General features: G+C 42.0%; 1 protein-coding gene across 1 annotated transcript in view; it reads left to right on the top strand.

Moving 5' to 3' along the window:
* Nucleotides 1-21,796, top strand: part of LOC113591033 (netrin-G1) — a 38,350-nt gene extending 16,554 nt beyond the window's left edge. The window contains exons 2-6 of the mRNA XM_027031389.2: nt 545-1,188; nt 11,610-11,782; nt 16,111-16,137; nt 16,509-16,553; nt 19,816-21,796. Coding sequence (XP_026887190.1) covers nt 545-1,188; nt 11,610-11,782; nt 16,111-16,137; nt 16,509-16,553; nt 19,816-20,066 — 1,140 coding nt within the window. The 3' untranslated portion in view covers nt 20,067-21,796. The remainder of the gene's footprint in view (nt 1-544; nt 1,189-11,609; nt 11,783-16,110; nt 16,138-16,508; nt 16,554-19,815) is intronic.
* Nucleotides 21,797-22,128: the final 332 nt, after the last annotated feature.

The following is a 22,128-nucleotide window of genomic DNA, read 5'->3' as shown; positions in this document are numbered from 1 at the left end:
GATTGTCATTTGTGCTGCCGCTCGGAGGCGAGTGGAATGTCAATGGACGGAGCCAATGTGCCGCTCAGCTGGGCTGCGGCTCCGCAGCGGAGGGGACGGCCGCCAGCCCATGAAAAATGTATGCAACCTGGCATGCTCCTCCACAGCCTCTCATCGGAATTCCGCTCCCGCCCCAACCGGCCGAGCAGCAAGAATATCAATTACGTTTACAATCTGGGTGGCGGGAGTGGGCTGCGCGTGGAGACTCCACTTCATATAAGCACCATATACAGACAGAGAGGCCTTGCACAAACTAGGAAACCACTGCATAAATAGAATTGAATAAGAACATAGCATTCTTGTGATGTGTTAATGGAAAACAAAAATAGCAGGCACCGGTTTTAAGTGGGGTGTGTTTTTCTGGTGCTGGTGTAAACACCCACACTTGCCAGAGACTTTCTGGAAGCATGGAATACTAATTGGAATTAATGGTAGAAGTAAAGTGTTTGGAGATAGCTCCTTCAACAGGGGTGTAAGACACTCTCTTGTCTGTGTGCTTTTGCAGGAGAACCCCTACATGTGCAATAACGAATGCGATGCTGCCACAGAGGAGCTCGCCCACCCACCAGAGCTGATGTTCGACTTTGAGGGGCGAAACCCCACCACTTTCTGGCAGTCGACCTCATGGAAGAAACACCCAAAGCCCCTACAGGTCAACATCACACTGTCCTGGAACAAAACCATCGAGCTGACCGACGACATTGTCATCACATTCGAGTCAGGCCGGCCCGAACAGATGGTTCTGGAAAAGTCATTGGACTATGGGCGCACGTGGCAGCCCTACCAGTTCTACGCCACAGACTGCCTGGACGCCTTCACCATGGAGCCCAAGGCAGTGCACGAGCTGACACAGCACACCCTGTTGGACATCATCTGCACAGAGGACTACTCCCGAGGGTATGTGTGGAAATACGACAAGACGGTGCGCTTCGAGATCAAAGACCGCTTCGCGCTCTTTGCCGGCCCGAGACTGCACAACATGGCCTCTCTGTATGGGCAACTCGACACCACTAAGAACCTGAGGGACTTCTTCACCCTGACCGACCTCCGGATTCGGCTGCTACGGCCCGCCACGGGGGCCACTATGGTGGACGAGAACAACCTCTCTAGATACTTCTATGCCATCTCTGACATTAAAGTGCAGGGCAGGTAAGCAGATGTGGGGGCCTCATTGCCTTCAATTATTCAGACTCTGGCAGTTCCTAGTGAGCTCTCGTCCATGATCCCAGATAAAATGGCAAAGGTGTAACATCGGATGCTATGCGTTCACGCTCCAATTAGTTTGTCTCCTGTGGTGTTTCAAAGGCATACTGTGGCTTAAAATATCACCACAAGCCGTATAATGGCACAATAGAAAAGAAATGAAAACACACCAGCTGTTCTCCAAATTGGGCCAGAGTGGCTCATAAGCAGTTGGTTTATGCGAGAATAACGTAGTTCATGATGACATGGTAAATTGCTCCTCAGTGAGTCTATATGCAGCGCTCCAAATTAGGATGCTGAGGGCCGCAGACATAGATTAGAGCAATTAGACTGGCTGCTAATTGGAATGAGGCTAATCTACTAATTAAGAACATTTACCGTTGATTAAATAATAACCACCAGGGAGTCATTGCTGTGCCATGGAGAAAAACCTGGGTATGTTTAATGCATGTTTAATGAACATTTCATATGTGTGTGTATGTATATGTATATATATATATATATATATATATATATATATATATATATAGACAGACACACACACACACACACACACACACACACACACACACACACACACACACACACACACACACACACACACACACGAAAGACGTTTCGCTAAACTCCATTTTAAGCACTAGGGCTCTATTCCTTTCTTAACAATACTATTCATGAAGTCCTGGGACGTCCACAGATTATGATGAATATAAAAAGGCATTTCGCCTTGAGACTTACTGTACATGAGAAAACTGTGGTTATGACTCCACATAGACCCAAAAGTGTTTTGACTGGTTCAGAGTTTTTTCGCCTACTGCACTGAATGAGTCTGGGAATTTCCAAATGGGCTTAGAAAACCACTCAGCAGTTCAGGCTTTGTCTAAAACACTACCTCTGTTGATGGAAAAGAACAAATATGTCAGAACTGAATGTTTGGTCTATGATACACACAATCTGACATTGGAAGTCATTGGGTTTTCATGAAATGCTTATAGATTGATGTATAATGATAGGGTGTAGTCTTTGGCCTTTAAGCAAAGGTGAGATAACGAGTGTAGATCTAATTTTTATGAAGCCAAATGAATGTAACAAAACATTTCAAGCCAAATTAATGTAACATGGGACTGAATTCATACAAAGTTACCAGCTGCTGAAATGGCAGGGCAGATCGATTGACTCTACTTAGGAATTTGAATTTGAATAGATATGTTTGTGCAATAACTAAATAATATGCACCCCCCCCCCCCCCCCCCAACCCAACCCAACCCCTACTTCCAGTTCTGAAATGCTAATTCGAGTAAAGACAAGCTCAGTTGCTGCTTTAATGTGGGGTGGCGTGCTACCTTGAGAAAGGGTGGGGGGGCCAGGTGCAGCGAGGTGGGGTGAGGGTAGAGCGCGGTGGGACAGGGGTGGAGTTGCGCAAGCTGAGGGCCTCACTGCACACCATCTGCTCCTACAGCAGCTCTGATTATCCCACCACCCACAATTTACACTCACAAGTAGTCATGGGTTCACAGCATCACATATTCCTTTCAACTTGTTTTTTGTGTGTGTGTGTGAGAAAAAAACAAAACCATTAATTTTTGTAAAAAAAAAAAAGGAAAAAAGAAAAGCTTTTCTTCCCTACTTCAAACATGGCAGGGCACCCCGCTATTAATGAAATTGGATGTCTTTTTAAAAAAATAACGTGTTGCTGTCTTTGTATATGATAATAAGCTTTTTATACAAAGCAGGTTCAATTCCAAATAGCTCTTTATGTCCTTCTGTCAGTGTCTCGTTTAGCTATTTGTCAGATGATGAAGTGAGAGAATTCAACTTGCTGCAGAAATGCCACAAGGGAAACAAACAAACAAACACAAATATCAAATTAACTATCAAAATTATATTCTAGTTCATCTGAATGGGTTTAGCTGTGCTAAACACTGTCTCTTTTCTAATAAATTACATTTACTCAGTTACATGTACTGAAGCTGTAACGTTGCTGGCCCGAGTGCCGCAGTGCGTGGGGCAGGACGCACAGACTTCCTCGACGGTGCAAGAGGTGGCTTTCACACATAACACTTATGGTAAACATGACTCTACACATTAAATGAAGAACACATACACATTAATATAGGACTACACAAACCAATGCTATGGCTACAACGATGTTTCACAGAGACTGATCACACATAAGTAGTGACAATGTCCAATGAGGATACACACACTGACAGGGGTTTAAATAGACAGACAGACTTTTAACAGTAAACTCCTGTGCTGGTGTGTGCAACCCCAGGGGGCATGGTTACAAACAGTACATATGTGAGTCCCCCTGCACGCGGCAGGCCATACCAGATGACTTGTGGCCCCGATGGACACGCGGGGGTGCGCATCCTCCCCGGTTCCAAACGTGCCACCTCCCCTAACGGTTGTAGCTGACTGTATCCCATGTTGTACAGTGCCTCTAGTATCATTGAAATGTCATTCTTTATTCATCATCATGGCATAGATCAAGATCATATCACATTTTAGGTGCCATTTATGCAGACATACATTCTAAAAGGCCATATTTTTTTATAATAGAAAATACATACATTTAAAAGCTGAATGCTAAGTTACAGTTTAAATAAATGATACCCTACAGTTACAATTTTAGTAATGCAGAGAAAGATATGAGAGAAGCTGTGAATGAGGACACAGAGCTTTGGGCTGTATCTGTTGTGCTTCTATGTAAATTGAAGCAGAATTCAGTCTGTTAGTCTGTTAGTTTATATATATATATATGGCTTGTTCCAGTAGCCCACTTATGAGTTTATGAGAAGTTGGAAAAATCCCAGACACTGAAAAAAAAAAAAACTTTAACATCAAGGTTGTCCCAGTGATATGACCCCTAAGCTGGAGGAGTGGCTCCAACATCCAACAGATCGCAGGAATTACATCAGTCTCAGTCCAGAAGATTGATGTACATATACATAGTGTGACTAGAGTTTTGGGGAAGCATGAAAAGCACTGAATTCCCACACAGTAGGCCATGTGCTACTCTCCTTTAGCTAGCTAACGAGCTTCAACTAGTGTGTTCATGCACTGCTAGGTGGCTCTGTTTTGGCACAAGTCAGAGTGCCAGCAAGTCATTAAAGTCTCATCCTGATGGCACAATGAGATGCAAAAAGCATACCTTCTGTTATCATATTTTTACTCCCATCTGCCACTAAACCTTATAAAAACCACCGAAACTATTTTTTTGACCAGAACTGCTATTTTCAGATTACTTCCCCCCTCCCTCCCATACAGTTATTACTTAGGATTTTTTCATTGTTGAAGCAGTTTCTTAATACCATAATTAAATGCTTTTTTAATTTTATATGGTGGATATGTATATATTGCCAAAATAATTCAGTTCACTGAATGTAGTAAAATGATTGCATTACTTTAACCACTCATCATGCTAATTCTGCAACATTAAAAGTACACATCACAGAGCACTACTCCAGTTCACTTCAACCACATCTACCACAATGATTTTCATCATTTTCTTCGTGTTGACCTTGAAAACCTTGATGGTTCAGCCAGCACAACAGATTCCGCTGCTGATTGCTAGTGTTTGAATGACAGTGAAAAAAACAAAAAAGAAAATACTACAGTATGAAAACAGTCTGTTATAAGATTTGAAACCAACACGAGTGTTTTACTGCAATAAGTCAGTAATTATCTGTCAATGGATTACAAAAAAAATTTTTGCTAGCTTCAATCTGACACATCTGCAATGTGGATTTAAAAAATGGTTCTAAAATTCTAATGTACTCCTATGAATTGGCCTGTGCATTAAGTTCAGTCTGTGCAAGTCACAGTCTGTCACGTGGCAAGGTTCGGTGCCAATCATTTTCACAAGTCAGATGTTTAATAAGACATAATTAGAGGGTTTGCTGGGATTGTAAATAACCTGGGGGAAAATGGCAACAGGCCTTTCCCTCAAGGCACAGCAGTAAACAGGATTAAACACACACATACACAAAAAGGCTGCATTTTTCAGTTTTTCATTTAGTCAGTTACATCAGTTATTATCTTTTTAAAATCAGTTTGCTTGCATATATTAAAAACTGCATATATTAATAATAACTTCAAAGTATACTACTCCACCTATTTGTAATGGCCAATTTGTAATTTTTTAAAATACATCTAATTTACAAGTTACAAGTATTTTCTGTAGTAGACACATTAGTAATTAAACTAAAAATGTAATTTAAAAAAATTAAAAAGAATAATGATAATAATAAAGCTTTGCCTATAATTTACTCAACATTTTTACTACCCCATATTTTACACATTCCCACTTCAAATGCATAAAATGGACAACCTCCTCTATGTTTAACTTTGTGAGTGTAAGATGGCATTTGATTGAGCTGCCCATGCCTGCAGATCAACATAAGAGCTTCATAATTGGATGCTTCATTGCAAAGGGAGCGGACACAGCCTCCCAGCGAAGCCAGTCACGGCACTGCAATTCAAATCAGATTTGGCCACAGCGGAATAATCGGAGCGGGGGAATTGTGTTCTGATGAGTTCCTAATATTTCCCCGGAAATTTGCAGAGCACCGCTGAGGTTGGCTACGTTTCCAGAGGAGACACAAACAATTTGCCTGAGATGTATTACATTCCACCCAGATGAGCGAGAAAATTGGGCAGCAGGCCGAGGTAGGTGGGCCTAATAGGAATCCTCATTTCAATACCATCACAGCACAGGAGAGTATGGCCATGACTGGAAAGAGAGGGCAAGCGAAGATCACCACTGCAGTCAGGATTCTCAAGGCAAAGTGCACGTCAAAAAATTATTGTGATGGTCGCCAAAACAGGCATTTATACACCCATAAAAATGGAGATGGAGTGCAGAATTTCTATCTGAGTAGCCCATGGCATATACTGAATAACCGAATATACTGCCCATGAAAGGTGGGGCACACGAGTCACATCACCTCACTCAAGCTGCAAATTTGTGGGCTTGTGACTTATATAAGCAAGGAGAGTCAGCTTGAACTTGACTTGCAGGCACCTGACTCAGGACTCAGGGTAATTTGATAAACATTTGAATTTATTTACATTTTTTTATGTACTGTATATTAGATTTTTTCCAGTGGTGCTTCTGTTGCAATATGAGAAGATAACATTTTAAGTCTTTCTTAAAAAATACTCCACCGATTTCTGGTTATAAATGAAGTAGGTTTGTTGGTTAAAGTAATTTACAATTTTTACAAGTTGGCTAACCAATTGTAAAACAATCCCTTGCTACTCTGGCCAGTGTGGTAGCTATTTACTGCTATTTTACCACTAATACTTGATTTGCTCGGATGCTGACTTGGCATTATTGAGACTTAAAACAAGACCAGAGGAAATTAATTGCATATATATGACTCCTATTTCTGCTGTACATAGGGATTGAATCAAAATATTAAAAGCAATATGTGTTTATATTATTTTGTAAAGACTAAATCTAACAGTATCTTACCTCAGACACAGGCTATACCATAAGTATCTATATCACAAGATCATGTGTCAGCCCTATCATAGACGAAATAATAATAATAAACTGGGTATATCTCTTTCTTAAACATGAACAGATGCGTGATAAGGCTAATTACATCCTGAGATCTGTCACCTCAGGAAGGTATTTGTCAAAATTTTAAATAAAGAAAAAAGTGAGAAGACACTAGGTATGAAGGAAAGGCCAACATAAAGCTGTCTTTTGCACCTCTTTAAAGGCAAGCTTTGAGGGTAGTTTGCGAGTCTCCACCTACTCTACCTACCGCTCTTTTTGATGGGGTTTTCTGGCGAGTTTCTCTGTGCCTCTCTGCTACAGTTTACATTCAGCACTACATCTAGGTTCTCCCTCCACCTCTAAAGGCATTCAAAGGAAATCTCCATGCCCTGACTGCCCCTAGGGGAAGCCGTGTTTCCATGAGAGTAGACTCCTGCTTTCACCTCAAACCTAATAAAGGTTATCCAAATTCTCAGCATCGTTCATTCCAAAAAGAGAAGTCATGCAGTCCCTATTGTTGTGCTCTAAATACAGAGAGGTTTTTAAATTCGATTTGATTTCAGTTTGCTCTGCTGTTCTATCGGCCTGTGATTCCCTGCAGTCTTTCCTCATATATTCAGAATTATCTTAACTAAATTAGCCTGTTACACATTATAGTTTTTGTACCCTAAGGTAGATCCAAAACAATAGAAAACACATCAAGAAATAAGGCAGTAATCAGCAAGACTACACAGTGAGCTATTTACATCTATTTACTAAGCAAGCTATCAGTAATTCCCCATCAAGAAAGCTTAGTTTTATCAGCTACTTTTAGAGCACAAGTTATATGAGGGAATTGCTTTTTATTTACTTTGCTATTTGTTCCACACAAACTACAATGAACAAGCTATCACACAGTTTGATGAAGTTTCCCAATGTAACAGCAGACCACCATTCAAAAACCTGTTGTGCCATTTTGGAAAGTAATGCAAACACCAGTAATGGTAATACATCCATTTCACTCCCTTGTTGGGCTTATCTGTGAGAACTCTATCAATTGCAGTGATTGAGGGAAGTGAATTTCTTTTTTGTACCATTGGGTGTTGTGTAGAGTGTACACATCTAGAGGATGGGGAATAGCAAAGGCTGTCGTTCAGAACAGCGATAGCTACAGACTGTCAGTGCTGCCAACATTAGCCAAGATAACCAAGGCCAAGGAAAGGAATATAGCCCAAGAAACCGACTTGAAAGTTTCCGTTCTACTTCCCATGCAGACAGAGGCGCCGTTTCAAAGGTTGTTGGTGGGTCTTTGTATAGGAACACAGGAGCGCAGGGGCAGATAGGCGAACAGCGCTAGCAGCACGCGCGAAACGGAGAATTTTAGCTTCATCGACTCTGCAAAGCTAGGCGGGAATGCATATGTTACACACCTAACCGGCGAATCTGTCTATTCATATTCAGGAGCCTTTTTCAGTCTCGTATGAGTGGAAAAAGCATAAATCCCCACGGGGTCTATATGTATGAGCTGTGAGCTCAGCTTAACATACTGACATACACATCTTCAACTTTTAGCACGCTGAAAATAAAAAAGCATAAGAACACGTGTACCGAATAGCGCTCTCACTGTATGCCCGCGATTGTTAATGACAATGGAGTGGAGCCGAAGGAACTGCATCATGCACAGATAATAGCCTGTGCCCACTCTGGGAGACTAAGGAGAAAGGGGGCAATAAAGTCTTATTAAATGGATTTTCATCACACTGCCAACCCAAGTGCTCACTGTGACATGCCCGGTCCCGGTGGTGCTGAGAGAACAATATTGAAATCAGAAGCGCCGCTCAATCTGACAATGCCGGCGGCAAAAGCAGCGCCGAGGTGAGAATACACTTAACTGTGTGACATCGGCGGGACGGTCCAGATTTCAGATGGTTTTTAATTAACCCCACAGTCAAATCTCAGAACATGTCACTTTGGGGAATTTTGCTATCTTAAATGGCAGCAGCTGGATACATCCTGTGATTAGAAATATGCCGTTTCGTTTAACTGACTATAGTTTAAGAGGCTCCAGAGAGATAGTTGCAGAGATTAATACTTGTGCTGACTGAATTTTAATACTCAAAAGTTGAAGTGATCCAAATGTGTCCTCTGCAACTGATTAGTGTACTACATCCCCAAAATGTGATGATTGCGATCGGTGTTTATCGCAGTATTACAATATGCTGCTGGTTAGCCACATCCAAATGTATCTCTTTACATGCGAACCTACCTTTAACACCAGTTTCAATCGGTCTTACAACTTCTGAAAAATCTGCAATGACAGAAGCATACAATTTCAACTGGTAATAAAAATGTTTCATATTGAAGGAGGGGGCTGTCGTGTCCGTTGATGCAGGAAAGAAGAGACCGGAAACTGTTACCTTGTGGCCTTTTATTAATGCAGAGCTCTGGAGACGTCACATCACAGCACAGTGCGAGTGAGATCTGAAGCATAACTTAGTACTTTTCCATTTCAGCCCTCGCCTCTGTCTAACTGTCACGTACACATGTCTTCTTGCACAATCGCACATATGCACATCCAAGGCATTTCCTGTTATTCAGTAATTATGTCTGCACATACAGCAATTATTTTATTAATCCAAGCATTAATCCTATTCTATTTTGCGCATTATTCTCTATTTATGTAAGATTAGCATTCACTTAGTTTATGCAATCCCACAGGACCAGAAAGGAGTAAGAAAGTTTAGACCAGGCTGTTTGGAAGGTCCACACGAGAGTTAGCATTACAGGGTCAAGCCAGAATTAAACCCAAATAACCACGTTCTTCGTCTGGTAAATTAGCGTATTATGTGGTTCCTTCTTTTTTTTCTGCAGCTATTCATCATTCATGAGTACTGTCAAATGAAGCGGGAAGTCAATTACACTGGATGTATTTCTGACACTGGGTAATAAGTCAGGCTCAAGTTCACAGTGTACGTGTGTGGGTGTGTGTGGGTGGGAAAGCTCCTAACCATTCTGATATTCCAAAAGAGAAAAGTCCTCCTACAGATGTATGGCACAAAAACAAATACAGTCGTGATAATGTGCCCTATGGCAGTTTTCCCATGAGGGATAGCATATCCATTATGATCAATAATCTCACTAAGGGAGACGGAGGTCAGAAGTATAGAACACAATTGTAACCTTCTGCCTTCTGGTAAGAAAATCGATGGTGGCAAATTATATTTAGAATTGATAGCAACATGAGATCACTTATCTCAAATGACAAGGCTGACAATCCATTATAGCTTCCTTTGTGTTACTGTTTTTACTTCTCCACTTTGCATCTAGATATTAAACTATGGATTTGACTTTGTAACGCATGTGCACAACTACATGTAACCCAAACACAAGCAGACCGAGCAAAAATCGCAACTCCACAAGAAGACCTCAAACCCTTTTGCTCAAAACGTTCTTTGTGAAAAGGCCCTTCCCAAAAGGCATCATGACACCTTTGAAGAGAAGCTCTGCTGGGGTGTAGAGATGTTTTACTGCTTTTATTCTTTTCTCTTTTTTCTGGAGCCAAAGCTCAACCACTGGGAACTCTTCATTTTGCTTTGTTGCCACAGATGTGACCTGTGTTGCTTTTCCATTTCTCTGCAGGGAAAAGGCTTAAGCCAGGGCTGGGTTTTAATGACCAAAGGAAACACACATCTAGATCTCAATGAGAAACCTATGTTAAAGAACTGCAAACAGCAAAGAGAAAGGAACATATTGAAATAGGCAATTAATGTATGGATGAGTACTCTGGATTTCAAGATCAAAAATAAAGGATGGTAGATCAGAGATTACCCAAAGGAATAATTTGTTGCTCCCTATATCTTTCTGAGGCCCTGAGACTAGCAGAAGCTTCCTATTTTAGGATCAACTCGGGTTCATTTAAGGCTTGCTTATTTCTCCTAAAGGTCTCTTAGGACCAATATTGAGATGAAATAGAGACAAATTCTAAGACTTACATAGAGCATTCTTGAAAGAATATTGCAGCAGTATTTGAGAATCATGAGTAAAAGAGGATATCTTCAGTCACTTTTATGTCTAGGTCATTTTAAAATGAAAAATGAAAGCAGTGAGAATACAATAATACAATATTTATGTAAGGCAAATTAACTTGTCTCATTATTTGAGCAATATATGAGAATCCAGACCAACAGACAAAAATAATAATATTGGTGACCAAATATTGGTGATTGATGTCTCATCTTTAGCTCATATTACATTTACCAGACAATCTAAAGTAGTGTGTTTTTTCTTGGGAAACAAACACTACCAGTTGAACAATTATAACACATTTCTGCATATCCTGAGAAGTTGTTTTTATGAACCTTTTTTATTCATTTGCTCAATGCTTAATGCACAATGATAGACTTGAGACTGCTGAGATTGATTAATAATAACTGGGAAATGTTTAAATGACTACTGACTACTGACACTACTCATAATATATGAAATGCATATGTATTTGTATGTGACCCAAAAACATTAAAAACTTGTACAAGTTTGAAGCAGTTGAAGAAGCAGAACATTTAAAGTCCAGCTTTTGTGGAATTAGTTTAGATTATTTATGCATTTATTCTTGAATACAGTTCCTTCTGTCTTAACTGGTTGAAACTTAATATATCAGGGTTCTTGATTGTGCAAAGAATGTGATGACGTCTTGAAATCATGTTTATTCAGGCAGTAAACTACTGGTGTGTGCATCTAAAGCTACAGAAGTCTCCATTCCTTCAATACTCTCCTTGAGCTCTAGACCAAATCAGTGAACAGAGTCAAAACTTTGGCTGCTCCCAGTATCAGGCAGAGAGACCCTTTCACTTTTGATTTGTGTCATCCTCCTCCTCCTCAGGTGCAAGTGCAATCTCCATGCCAATGCGTGCATGTTCGAGAAGGGGAAGCTGAGCTGCGAATGTGAGCACAACACGACGGGGCCGGACTGCTCACGCTGCAAGCGTCACTACCAGGGCCGAGCGTGGAGCATGGGCTCCTATCTGCCCATCCCCAAAGGCACCGCCAACATCTGTGAGTACAAGGCAGCCGCCATCGGGGGGACTCCTATTCCCAGCCTGACCCCATCCCACCATGGGCTGCAGTATATCTGTCAAAAGCCCATCACCACCTCTGGATAAATAAATGCACACCTTGTGGGGAAAAAAAAAAGAAAAAGAACAGAATAATTTCAAATTATGACCAGTCTATGCTAATCCCAGGCAGGATTTATGTATTTTATCTTTATGACATCTCTCCAGACTGAAATGTGGTTTTGGGACATTTCTCCAACATCTAACCCATGGAAGACATCTGCTAATTCTACCTGACCCTTATTCTGGCAGAAAGCGGTGGCACATCTGCCGTAGGCGGGGGGTGCTCATTGCCTTAATAAATCTAATGCATTCAGTAACTGGAGCTCAGGGACCAAGTAAGGCTCAGTACTGGCCAGATGGTGGGGAGAGAGCCCTTTGGCCTGCTACGCCAAGGGCTCTGCCCAAACCCAAGCCACTAACGTGAAGCCTCTGCCATATGCTTCTGGAATCCCGACTGTAGAGGGATTGGAGACACAGCACACGGTAAAATAAAGGAAAAGCAGACACTATTTAACAATGCATGTAACATCTCTTTTCCAACATTTACATGCGTGTTGGATTGCATTTGTGTGTTTGTGTGTGCATGTCTGTATGCATGTGTGTGCACACGTGTATATGTGTGAGTGTGTATATGTGTGTCTGTGTGTTTGTGTGGATATCTTGCAGGCTTTAATATACCTGTATAGCTTTCCACTGTTATGAAGGCCCTCATGATGCTGTCATGTGGTTCAGATTGACAGCCAGTTATTAAAAATCCAATAAGAGGACACCATTGCACCAACCTAGGAAACTAAGAGTAGACTATATCAGAAGTAATATTAGCATCTCTTTGGCACCCATGTACATTGCAACAACCTTTGCAATTATAATTTTGTAATTACTACTCCACTGTGCACAAATTGAGTGTAATGTAGTAAAAATGTAGCGGTAATAAAAATTGCAGTTTGGTACACAAGGTTTCCAGGAAACAGGTTCTTATAAAGATGTAGGGGGTGAAACTATATATATATATGGTTTTATATGGTTTCACCATTATACACACACACACACACTGTCTTCTCTACAGCATTAGTCCTACAGCTTCCTCTGGTACACATATGGGTCTCACATAAAGAACAAACTTGCTGAAGGTGCAGAATTTAATTAAGATGCAATTCCTTTCATCCGTCATCAAGTTATCTGCTTTAATCATGCTGGTGGTTTATCTCCATGGTAGGGAAAATGCGACAGGCACGTTGCTATTGGTTGGAGGCAACCCTGCATCTAATATCACAACAGGAAAAAACCTCCTTGCCTCCCCCTCCAGCCCCCCCACCCCACTCCCGGCTTACCGGCTGGCCTCAGGCATGGAGGCCCGCTCTGGGTGAGACAGAACACATCTCACTGTGCCTTCCTTAATACCAGCTTCCCAGTGACAGAGTGAAAGAAGAATGCAGCAATCTCTCTCTCTCTCTCTCACACACACACATTCTCTCTTACTTTTTTCTGTTCCAATATAAAAATGTGGAATGGACTTCGAAGTACATGTCTGATAGACTCCGTGGGCAATGCCGTGAAACTATTTCGAACAATCTGAACAATCCGTATGGTCCTTACAAATTTCCAATTGACCTGTTTTTGTCAAACCGCAATATTAAGTACTTTTATTCCTCTGGTTGCATTTACTTTTTAAAAATAGTAAGAAATAAGTTGTGTAACACAAAGCATGGCAATTCTATTATAATGCTTTTTACATAAATACTAATGTATGGAGAAAGGGCTGTACAATTATAGCATTTTTGAATATAGTACTACAATTGTTTACTGACACATGCTAGAGGCCTATTTAAAGATCACATTTAAAAAGAACTCCTAGGGGACATGGACTGCATTTTCACATAATTGGAATTTAATTTCCCTACCTTACACAGTGGCTAAAATAGCCCAACAGTGTTCTTTATAGTACAGTCTATTTGCAAAAACGCATAATTAGGGTAAACCATTGAAAACAATCCAGAGCTAGGTGGTACTTAGTGCATTTAAAAATCCTACACCGCACTAATGAAACGCCCAGACTTGCTAATGCCAGTGCTACGATGAAATCACTATTAGCCGCCATCTCCCAGAGAGCGAGTGCACAGACTCAGCCCTCTGGGCTCATAGCTCTCTGAAGAGGGAGGAGAGGCATCTGTATTCCACACAGAGCATAAGCAGGTGTGTAAACAGTGAAGAATGATGAGCATGTTTTGTCGCACATTGTCGAGTGCGAGCCATGTTATATTAAAATCGGGGCATGCGCCCCATCTGTCCTCTGCTGCTTCTTCACGATCCAGGCCCCATCCAGCTCGTGTGAGCAGAATTCACAATTATACTATAGCTGGAACATTGATAGTGATTGACTACAGATTGAACTAGCATTGTTTGAGTTGCGTTGTCCCAATATGTAGTTTCATGAATGAAACAGTCCAAATAAGTAAGTAGGTAACTAAAGCAATAAATAAATCAACACAAATACCCCTCCCACCACCAAAAAAAAAAAAAGAAACTCGCAAGGAAAATAAGAAATACACTGGTTTTAAGAATATAAAATACACTACATGATCAATAACAGGAAATACAGTAATATGTGAGTGCACTAAATAATATGCAATACACTGTCCATTTAATAATACAATTTAATTGGCAGATAAGTCATTCAGGATATCAGAATGAGGAAACAGCCAAGGAAGCTGCTGGATTTTGCAAAGCCTTTGGGAGTGATGTGTCTGTTGTAGTGCTGGTGCTGCTGCAGATGGTGCTGCTAAAGTGATGGTTCTGCAGCACTGATGGTGCTACTACAGTGATGGTGCCACTACAGTAGTGGTTCTGCTACAGTGATGGTGCAGCTACAGTGGTGCTGCTACTACAGTGATGGTGCTATTGCAGTAATGGTTCTGCTGCAGTGATAATTCTGCTGCAGTAGTGGTGCTGCTACAGTGATGGGGCTGCTTCAGTGGTGGTGGTACTACAGTGGTGGTTCTACAGTGGTGGTTCTGCTGCAGTAGCGGTGCTGGTACAGTAATGGTGCAGCTACAGTACTGGTGCTGCTATAGTGAAAGTGCTGCTAAAGTGGCAGTCCTGCTACAATAATGGTGCTGCTTCAGTGAAAGTGCTGCTACAGTGGTGGTGCTGCTATAGTGATAGTGCTACTACTGTGGTGGTCCTGCTACAGTGATGGTTCTGCTACAGTGATAGTGCTGCTACAGCACTGGTGCTGCTACACTGGTGGTGCTGCTACAGTGGCAGTCCTGCTACAGTGATGGTGCTACTACAATGATGCTGCTGCTACAGTGGTAGTCCTGCTATTGTGATGGTGCTGCTACAGTGATGGTGCTACTACAGAGGTGGTCCTGCTACAGTGAAGGTGCTGCGCTCATGGTGAGCAGGAAGTAGTTCCTCCTCCACAGCACCTTCGGGGGATGGACTGGAGAGCTGTTATGGTCGCTGTGGTGTTACTTGGCAGAGGCTTCAGGTCTAACGTTGTGTGCCACAGGTTCGACAGCCTCTCAAGTATGCCAATTAAGCATATGCTGTTGCTTTATGATGTGAGTAAGGGGCTGTGCTGAAGAAAAAGTAAAAAAAAATAATAATAATTTTTTTTTTTAAGTGCATACACACACACACACACACACACACACACACACACACAAAAGCAGACCACCCTAGACCCAACCACAGACACACCCACACACCCATAGCACTTATTCAAAACCATCACTTGTGTCTAAACAATATATCACTTTAAGTCAGTGTTAATGCCCCAGAAGCTATGCATTATAGGACTATAGAGGCAAAGAACCACCTAACATGAAGCAGAAGGTAGTTAGAGTCCATGGAATGTGTTAAGGTTGTAACTCGCTTATATCGATATGGCTGATGCATTTCTATGGTTACTACATCCACACGCATTTATAAAGACGTTTGTTATGTTTTAAGGCCCCATGCCAAAAAATGTTTTTATTTTGTGTATGCCTTGGCCTACTCCTTTGATCTGTAACTCATCAATGTATTTCGTTTGGATAGAACCAAAGACACTATTACTATTTCTACCCATCAAATGAGTACTGTAAACCTCTTAAACCCGCACCAAGCCGGAATAACTCAGTAACTTACTCTCAGAGGTAAACAACAGCGGAACTGCAGACTAAACTGCATGAGCTATATAGAAACACGTGAGCCATATCACTCCTAAGCCCATCCCTTTACCCTAAGTAACTCCTGACTAACCGCGCTTTCATTTTTATCCAGGTATTCAGAGCAACCTAGGCACAGCTGGTGAGTATCTTAAACAAGACATCAAAAAATAGGGCTGCTTACCTGGGTGTACGACTTAACCTGAAGACTCAAATGCATGACACTAACAATCCAGGACTTAGATGAGATCAAAAATCACTGTACATAGTAGCATGCTTCCTTCTTGGAGCTGCTGAGAGCATGAATTGAATGCAGTAGTTTGGAAAGAATTACCTCTGGAGTAAACAAGTGTAACTCGTTACTAGATGAGTTCTGCCTATGAAAACACTAGTGCAACTAATGGTAGTACTGCTTCTAATAAAATATGATATAATACACTGTCTATTTTGTATTCAACATACTTTTTCCAGCAGTGCACTTTGTATGACTATATTTTTTCCACTTTCTTGCAGTTCGACCAAATGTTTCATCTCTTGGAGTTGCAAATCGAAATCAAGGTAAGGCATGCACAAAAGGAGAGGCCTACCATTCATAGCACAGACACACACAAACACAAACACACACGTGCACACACACACATGCACGCACACACAAACAGTCTTGTTTCCTAAGTGAAAACACCCTGTAGATAGCTGCATTTGATTAAGACATTCGATGGTTTCAGAATCCTTTGATTAGCCCTTCCATTTTAATTAGGCCCAGTGCTCTTGGGGCCTCCCCCTGTCTGGTCCTCTCAGAGAGAGAACAGGAAAAGCAAAGCAGAAGGGGGACCGATTCAGGGCCATTGATTTTTGGGAGACCTCGGATGATGCCATCTGCAGAAGCCCTGTAATAAATTTAAATTGCATCTCAGAAAAGACAAGCTGTAGAAAAATGTGTGGTGCACACACACACACGCAGATATATATATATATATATATATATATATATATATATATATATATATATATATAGAGAGAGAGAGAGAGAGAGAGAGAGAGAGAGAGAGAGAGAGAGAGAGAGAGAGAGAGAGAGTTTAGTGTTGTGAGTGTGTGAGGTAAATATTATTCAGAATCCAGTGAAGATTTGAAAAAGGGCTGGCTAACTGATTTGCAACTTATCTACAAAGTTTTCATAAACATAAGAGAAGCAGTTCACAGGTGGCTCCAGTTTTGCTCAGGTTTGTCCTTAAATATTAAACTTTCTAAAGCTATATCCTTCTAACCAGTTAACAAAGTTTGTCCAGGCAAGAAAAATACTGTAAATAGAAAAATCAAACCTAAAGCTTCTGCTTCTGCCTTAAGGGATTCTGCCTCCGTGTAAAACTGGGTTTCAGTCTGACAGGAAGATATAGGCTATACGCTCTACCCTAGTGTGTGTGGCAGTGTGTGGAGTCTTCCCCTCTGCAGCACTAAATTGGGAATGTCCAACATAAGTAGGCAACAAACGCAGCCAAAGTTTACAGACTTTGCAGACCTCCAAACCGTAGACTGTACTGCCTTTAAAAAGCAGCTATTTTCCCAAGCTCCTTTAAAACATTTATGTTTTTATGTGTTGGTTTCCTGCACTTTAGGGGATCTTTTCATCGATATTGCAGTGGCATGTCAGTGCCACAGAGTGAAAAAGAAACATGTAACTGCAGTGAATGTTGTTAAAGAGGCTCCATCATTTTAGACTAGGTATCCTTGTTTGAACGTATTAGTCATCAAAGAACTGCTGAACCAGTCATAACCTGCGGTGTCAAATAATAAATAAATCACAGAACTCCCATTAGCTCCAACTGTGTCCTGCTATTATTTTTCACCCAGACTGGCTAATGACTTGCCTAGAGGTACTCTCATAAGTTGTAATGCCCCCAAAACCAACCTTGCACACAATCCACTTCAGATGGGGAGACATTTCAGGACCTCTTCTTCCGCAGGACGAGTCATGAGGCAGATCGATGAAGCTCACAGGGTGGGTGGGGTTTATATCCATCGGCGCCCGGAGGAAGGCGCGACATGGCGCACGCGACACGTGGCACAGGCTTCACACCTCCGGGTCTTCTCGGGTCCCCAGACAAGTGCGAACGCAATCAGTGCGGCCAGACACCACACAGTGTGGCAGATGACCTTGCACATCAAGAGGGGACTTCCATCATGCGGAGCAGGATGGGAAGAAGCCGGAGTGTCTCCAAAGTCCTGCCGAGTGTACATGATGCCGAGTGCGTGACATAGGCTCGACGGCCATGCTGCAATCCTGTCAGAATGCTCATGTTACAGGCATTAAAAACAAAAGCTGATCTCAGATATGGATGCCACCAGAAAAATGACTGCTCTTTTATAGGCCTTTAGTACATGGATAATTCCAGACACAGCAAATGAAGTAAACTCTGCAAGTCTGAAGATTAAAAGTTTTAATCCAACTGAAAATCTACCAATAGCTCCAGCTCAAAAAAGAGCCTCTGGCTCTCTGTGCATCTGGAAGATTAAACCACACGCCTTGCAGAGACACAACAAAGAGCAGACCTTTTACAGCCTAACTTAATATCAAGGATTTCCTTGTCTTATTCTATATTTTGTGCACAGTCCTGTATTTGTTGATTTTATGCTAAATGTCTATTTGCATAGGGAAGTCGGTGGCAGAAGCAGTCTAATGAATCTTTGCTTTTGTAGACAGTAAAGATGGAATGATAAAATCATGACACAATTGAAGTCAGATGTTGCTTAGAGCCCCTCAGTTACCCCCCCCCCCCCCCCCCCCCCCACACACACACACACAATTTGCTTGCAAACTATTTTCTATGGAAACCTTTACAAAGATGCATCACTATTCATAAAGTAGCATGGAATTATACTCAGTAAAAAATTAAAAAATATCAAATTAAAAAATATCGAATTAAACTATCAAATTAAAGACTGACATGTCTTTCTTTCTTAAAGGAACTTGGTTCTACAGTTTAACTGAATACAATGCAATGGCAATCATTTTGTGTTACAGAATGTTATAAATGGCACATGAATTAGGATGAACAGGAGCAACAAATATATTGCATACTTACTGCAAAGTTCCCCATTGTGCCTACGTTTTGAAATAAAGTACTTATCCAAAGTGTTGCACCCAAACCCAGAGATACACTGCAAGGATGCAGAGGATCTTTTTAAACGGCAGCACTTGTGATGAACACCACCCATTTATGCAGCACTGACCATCAGTCACATTCTGCTTTTTTCAGTGTTACCCATTATGACCTTGAGGAAATTGTTAAACAATAGCTTTTCACTGTTATTTGTTGGATGGTAAAATGACCTCTGGATTCTTGTTTACCATAGAGTTGTCAGTGTGAAGATGCATGTGTGCATTGTGACACTGGCCTTGCTGTGTGCATTTGCAAGAACTCTCACGAAAAAGCTGGTCACCAGCAGAGTAAATTTTGTTTTCAATTTCCTTCACATCCTGCAGAACTGCATTGTTTTTTATTTGCCCCCTCTCGGCCCAAAGCCAATACTCTTGCAGATTATTGCTTTATTGCTGCATTGCTCTTGGTCTCACTTGTAGATCTGAAGTCCTATGACCCATCCCTGGGGGTCTCAAGAGGACACTCCTGAGTCCATCTCCCATCTCTGTCATAACCAATCACATGCCCAATCGCACACACAATCACACACTCAGGCTGCTTGATGACTGTTCTGACGGGACGTGTTTCTCCATGCCAGCGTGCACAGGCCTCCCCCACCCCAGATAGGTGAGGATGCCATGTTCACATGTTTCTCTTGCTCTTTCTCTCTCTCCCACCTGCAGGTCGAGTGTGTGACAGCGTACTCTTGCGCTGCCAGAATGGAGGTGTGTGTGAGCAGCATCAGCGCTGCCGCTGCCCGCCGGCATTCAGTGGCGTGCTGTGTGAACGTGGCCCGTGCTATGGCGACCCATGTGAAGAGCTCCAGTCAGGCCAGGCAGCCCTGCATCTCGCAACCACCCGCCAGGCTCTGCTGCTGCTGCTGCTCTCTCTCATCACCTCGCTGACGGCCACCTGGGGCCTCCTCTCACCCTAAAGCGGGTCATCTCCAGGGGGCTCTCCATGGGGGATCTCAGCCCGACATCCAGCTTGCGGACAAAGGAGGGCAAAGAACATATGCTATATATATATATATATTTGGCTTGAAACAAAAGAGAGGTTTTCTACTTGATGTGTCATCTAAAGTTTGGTGTGGTGGAAGATGCGTGAATTGCCGAAAGAACAAAATAAAAAGGAGAGCACAAAAGAGATGTTCAGGGGAAAACTCACAGCAACCCAGACAGTGGGGACTGCCAGTCCTGTCTCTGAGAACATTAGGAAAACAACAAATGGCCGTATTGTTGTGAAGCTGTAACGCTGTTTCTGAAGACACACAAACACACACGCACAAACACACAAAAACATCTCACGATGAATCTTTGCAGCAGCATTCGACTCGTGATTTACTCCCAAACTGAAAAGGAAAACAGGCATCATCATACCGAGCAGGAGCCTGAGACCAATTCAGAAAAAAATAAGCCTTGCTTTACTTCCCATGCAGGTACAGTCCATTCTGTGAGTGTGTAATGATTTTAATTTTTACATGATGCAGCTTTTTTAAAGGCTCTGTAAAGCCTATTCAGTGTATGACTACCATTTCTCCATAATTCCTCAGTGGTAACTCTCAGAAGAAACAATGATAACACCATTAACTGCTGAAAGTATAAGTGTTTGAAAACAGACAAAGTCTGTCCCTGTGTGGAGGATTTGCTAAGTGCAAGGGACTAGGGGATATCAGCAGGGGCTTATTCTTTCTTTGGATTGTAATCAGGCTCCTCTTGAGGCCCTCACACCCTAGCTCTGCTCAGCGATCCTTCTTGTCTGCCGCCTGTACTTCTGTGCACTCTGTAAGCCTCACTTCCTGTGTGCTCCATCGATACGGGTTCGACTGATGTTAGGCCAGTTGTCAAAGGCCAGTGTGTCTGTTAAGCACGCAGCCATTTCTTGTTCCAGCCACCAAAGTAGTGCGAAGAAAGTCACATGTTTAATTTTTCATGTAAAGAAATATTTTCATGACAGAGGAATTTGAAAAACAGCAGTGAACAGTATGCGGCCTTCTCATATTAATCCTTGTATTATAAGCTCTGGAAATGAAGTTTTAATATAACGCTTTAATATCGGCTTGGTTGTACATTTCCGATGTATTACCAACCTGCCGCTGAAAGACATACCATTAATTTGCATATTCACAAACCTACCTACCATGAGTCATGGGAGGCCATTCTCAAGATGTTGTTTGAAAGCCTGCCACATTCTAGAATCACAGACAACAAACTCTACTGCATTGCACCCTGCATTGCATCCTGTAGGTTGTGCTCCACCACCTTTTCATTCAGAGGTATTCCAGGCTATATGGGCGTGTCCTGTCTTGTCAGTTGTTTGCACTATGAAATCAGCACTGCTGAAAGTAAGAGCTAAGCGAATAAACAGGCTGCAGTGGTTTCCAGCACAAGTGATAGAATTTCTCTGACTTTATAACTCCAGCCAAAAACCTCCACTGTCTATGGGATTTTTACAGGAATGCATTCCACCAGTTCTCGTGATATCCAGCAAACCTGGCATACTCAAGCCTGGTTTTAATGTGCATCTTCCTGCTTTTGAAACGAGGTTACAGGTAAAGTCATAACTCACGCAGGGATTTTTGCACTACTATTGTACTCTGAAGTCATATGACTGATGGTAAAGAGAAAGGTGTGTGGCGTTCTCTTGGCCTCTTTCCTAAATAACCTCTTTTTGACAGCAGGGTTGGTGGTAGTTCAGAAGAGTGAATTCTGATTTTCTTTTCCACATACCTGGGTTGAGTCAGACGTAGCTCCATCCAGCCTTCTAAAGACAACCGTTTGGTAAGATCATTATACTATCCACTGGCATCAGCAGTGTAAGGACACGGAGGTATGGCAAAGCAAAGTCTGGTAATCACGTGTAAACCCATGCAAACACCACCATCTGCGCCGCGTCTGTCGAGACAGGGGACGTGCTTCTCTCACCGACGACCATTGCACGCAGTTGTGAGATTGTAATCCTTTTCCAGTCCATACAGGGTACTCGAATGGAAATGA

This window comes from Electrophorus electricus, chromosome 7, assembly GCF_013358815.1.
Source record: "Electrophorus electricus isolate fEleEle1 chromosome 7, fEleEle1.pri, whole genome shotgun sequence".
In the NCBI taxonomy this organism is placed as follows: domain Eukaryota; kingdom Metazoa; phylum Chordata; class Actinopteri; order Gymnotiformes; family Gymnotidae; genus Electrophorus; species Electrophorus electricus.
This window is presented reverse-complemented; position numbering and strand designations above follow the sequence as displayed.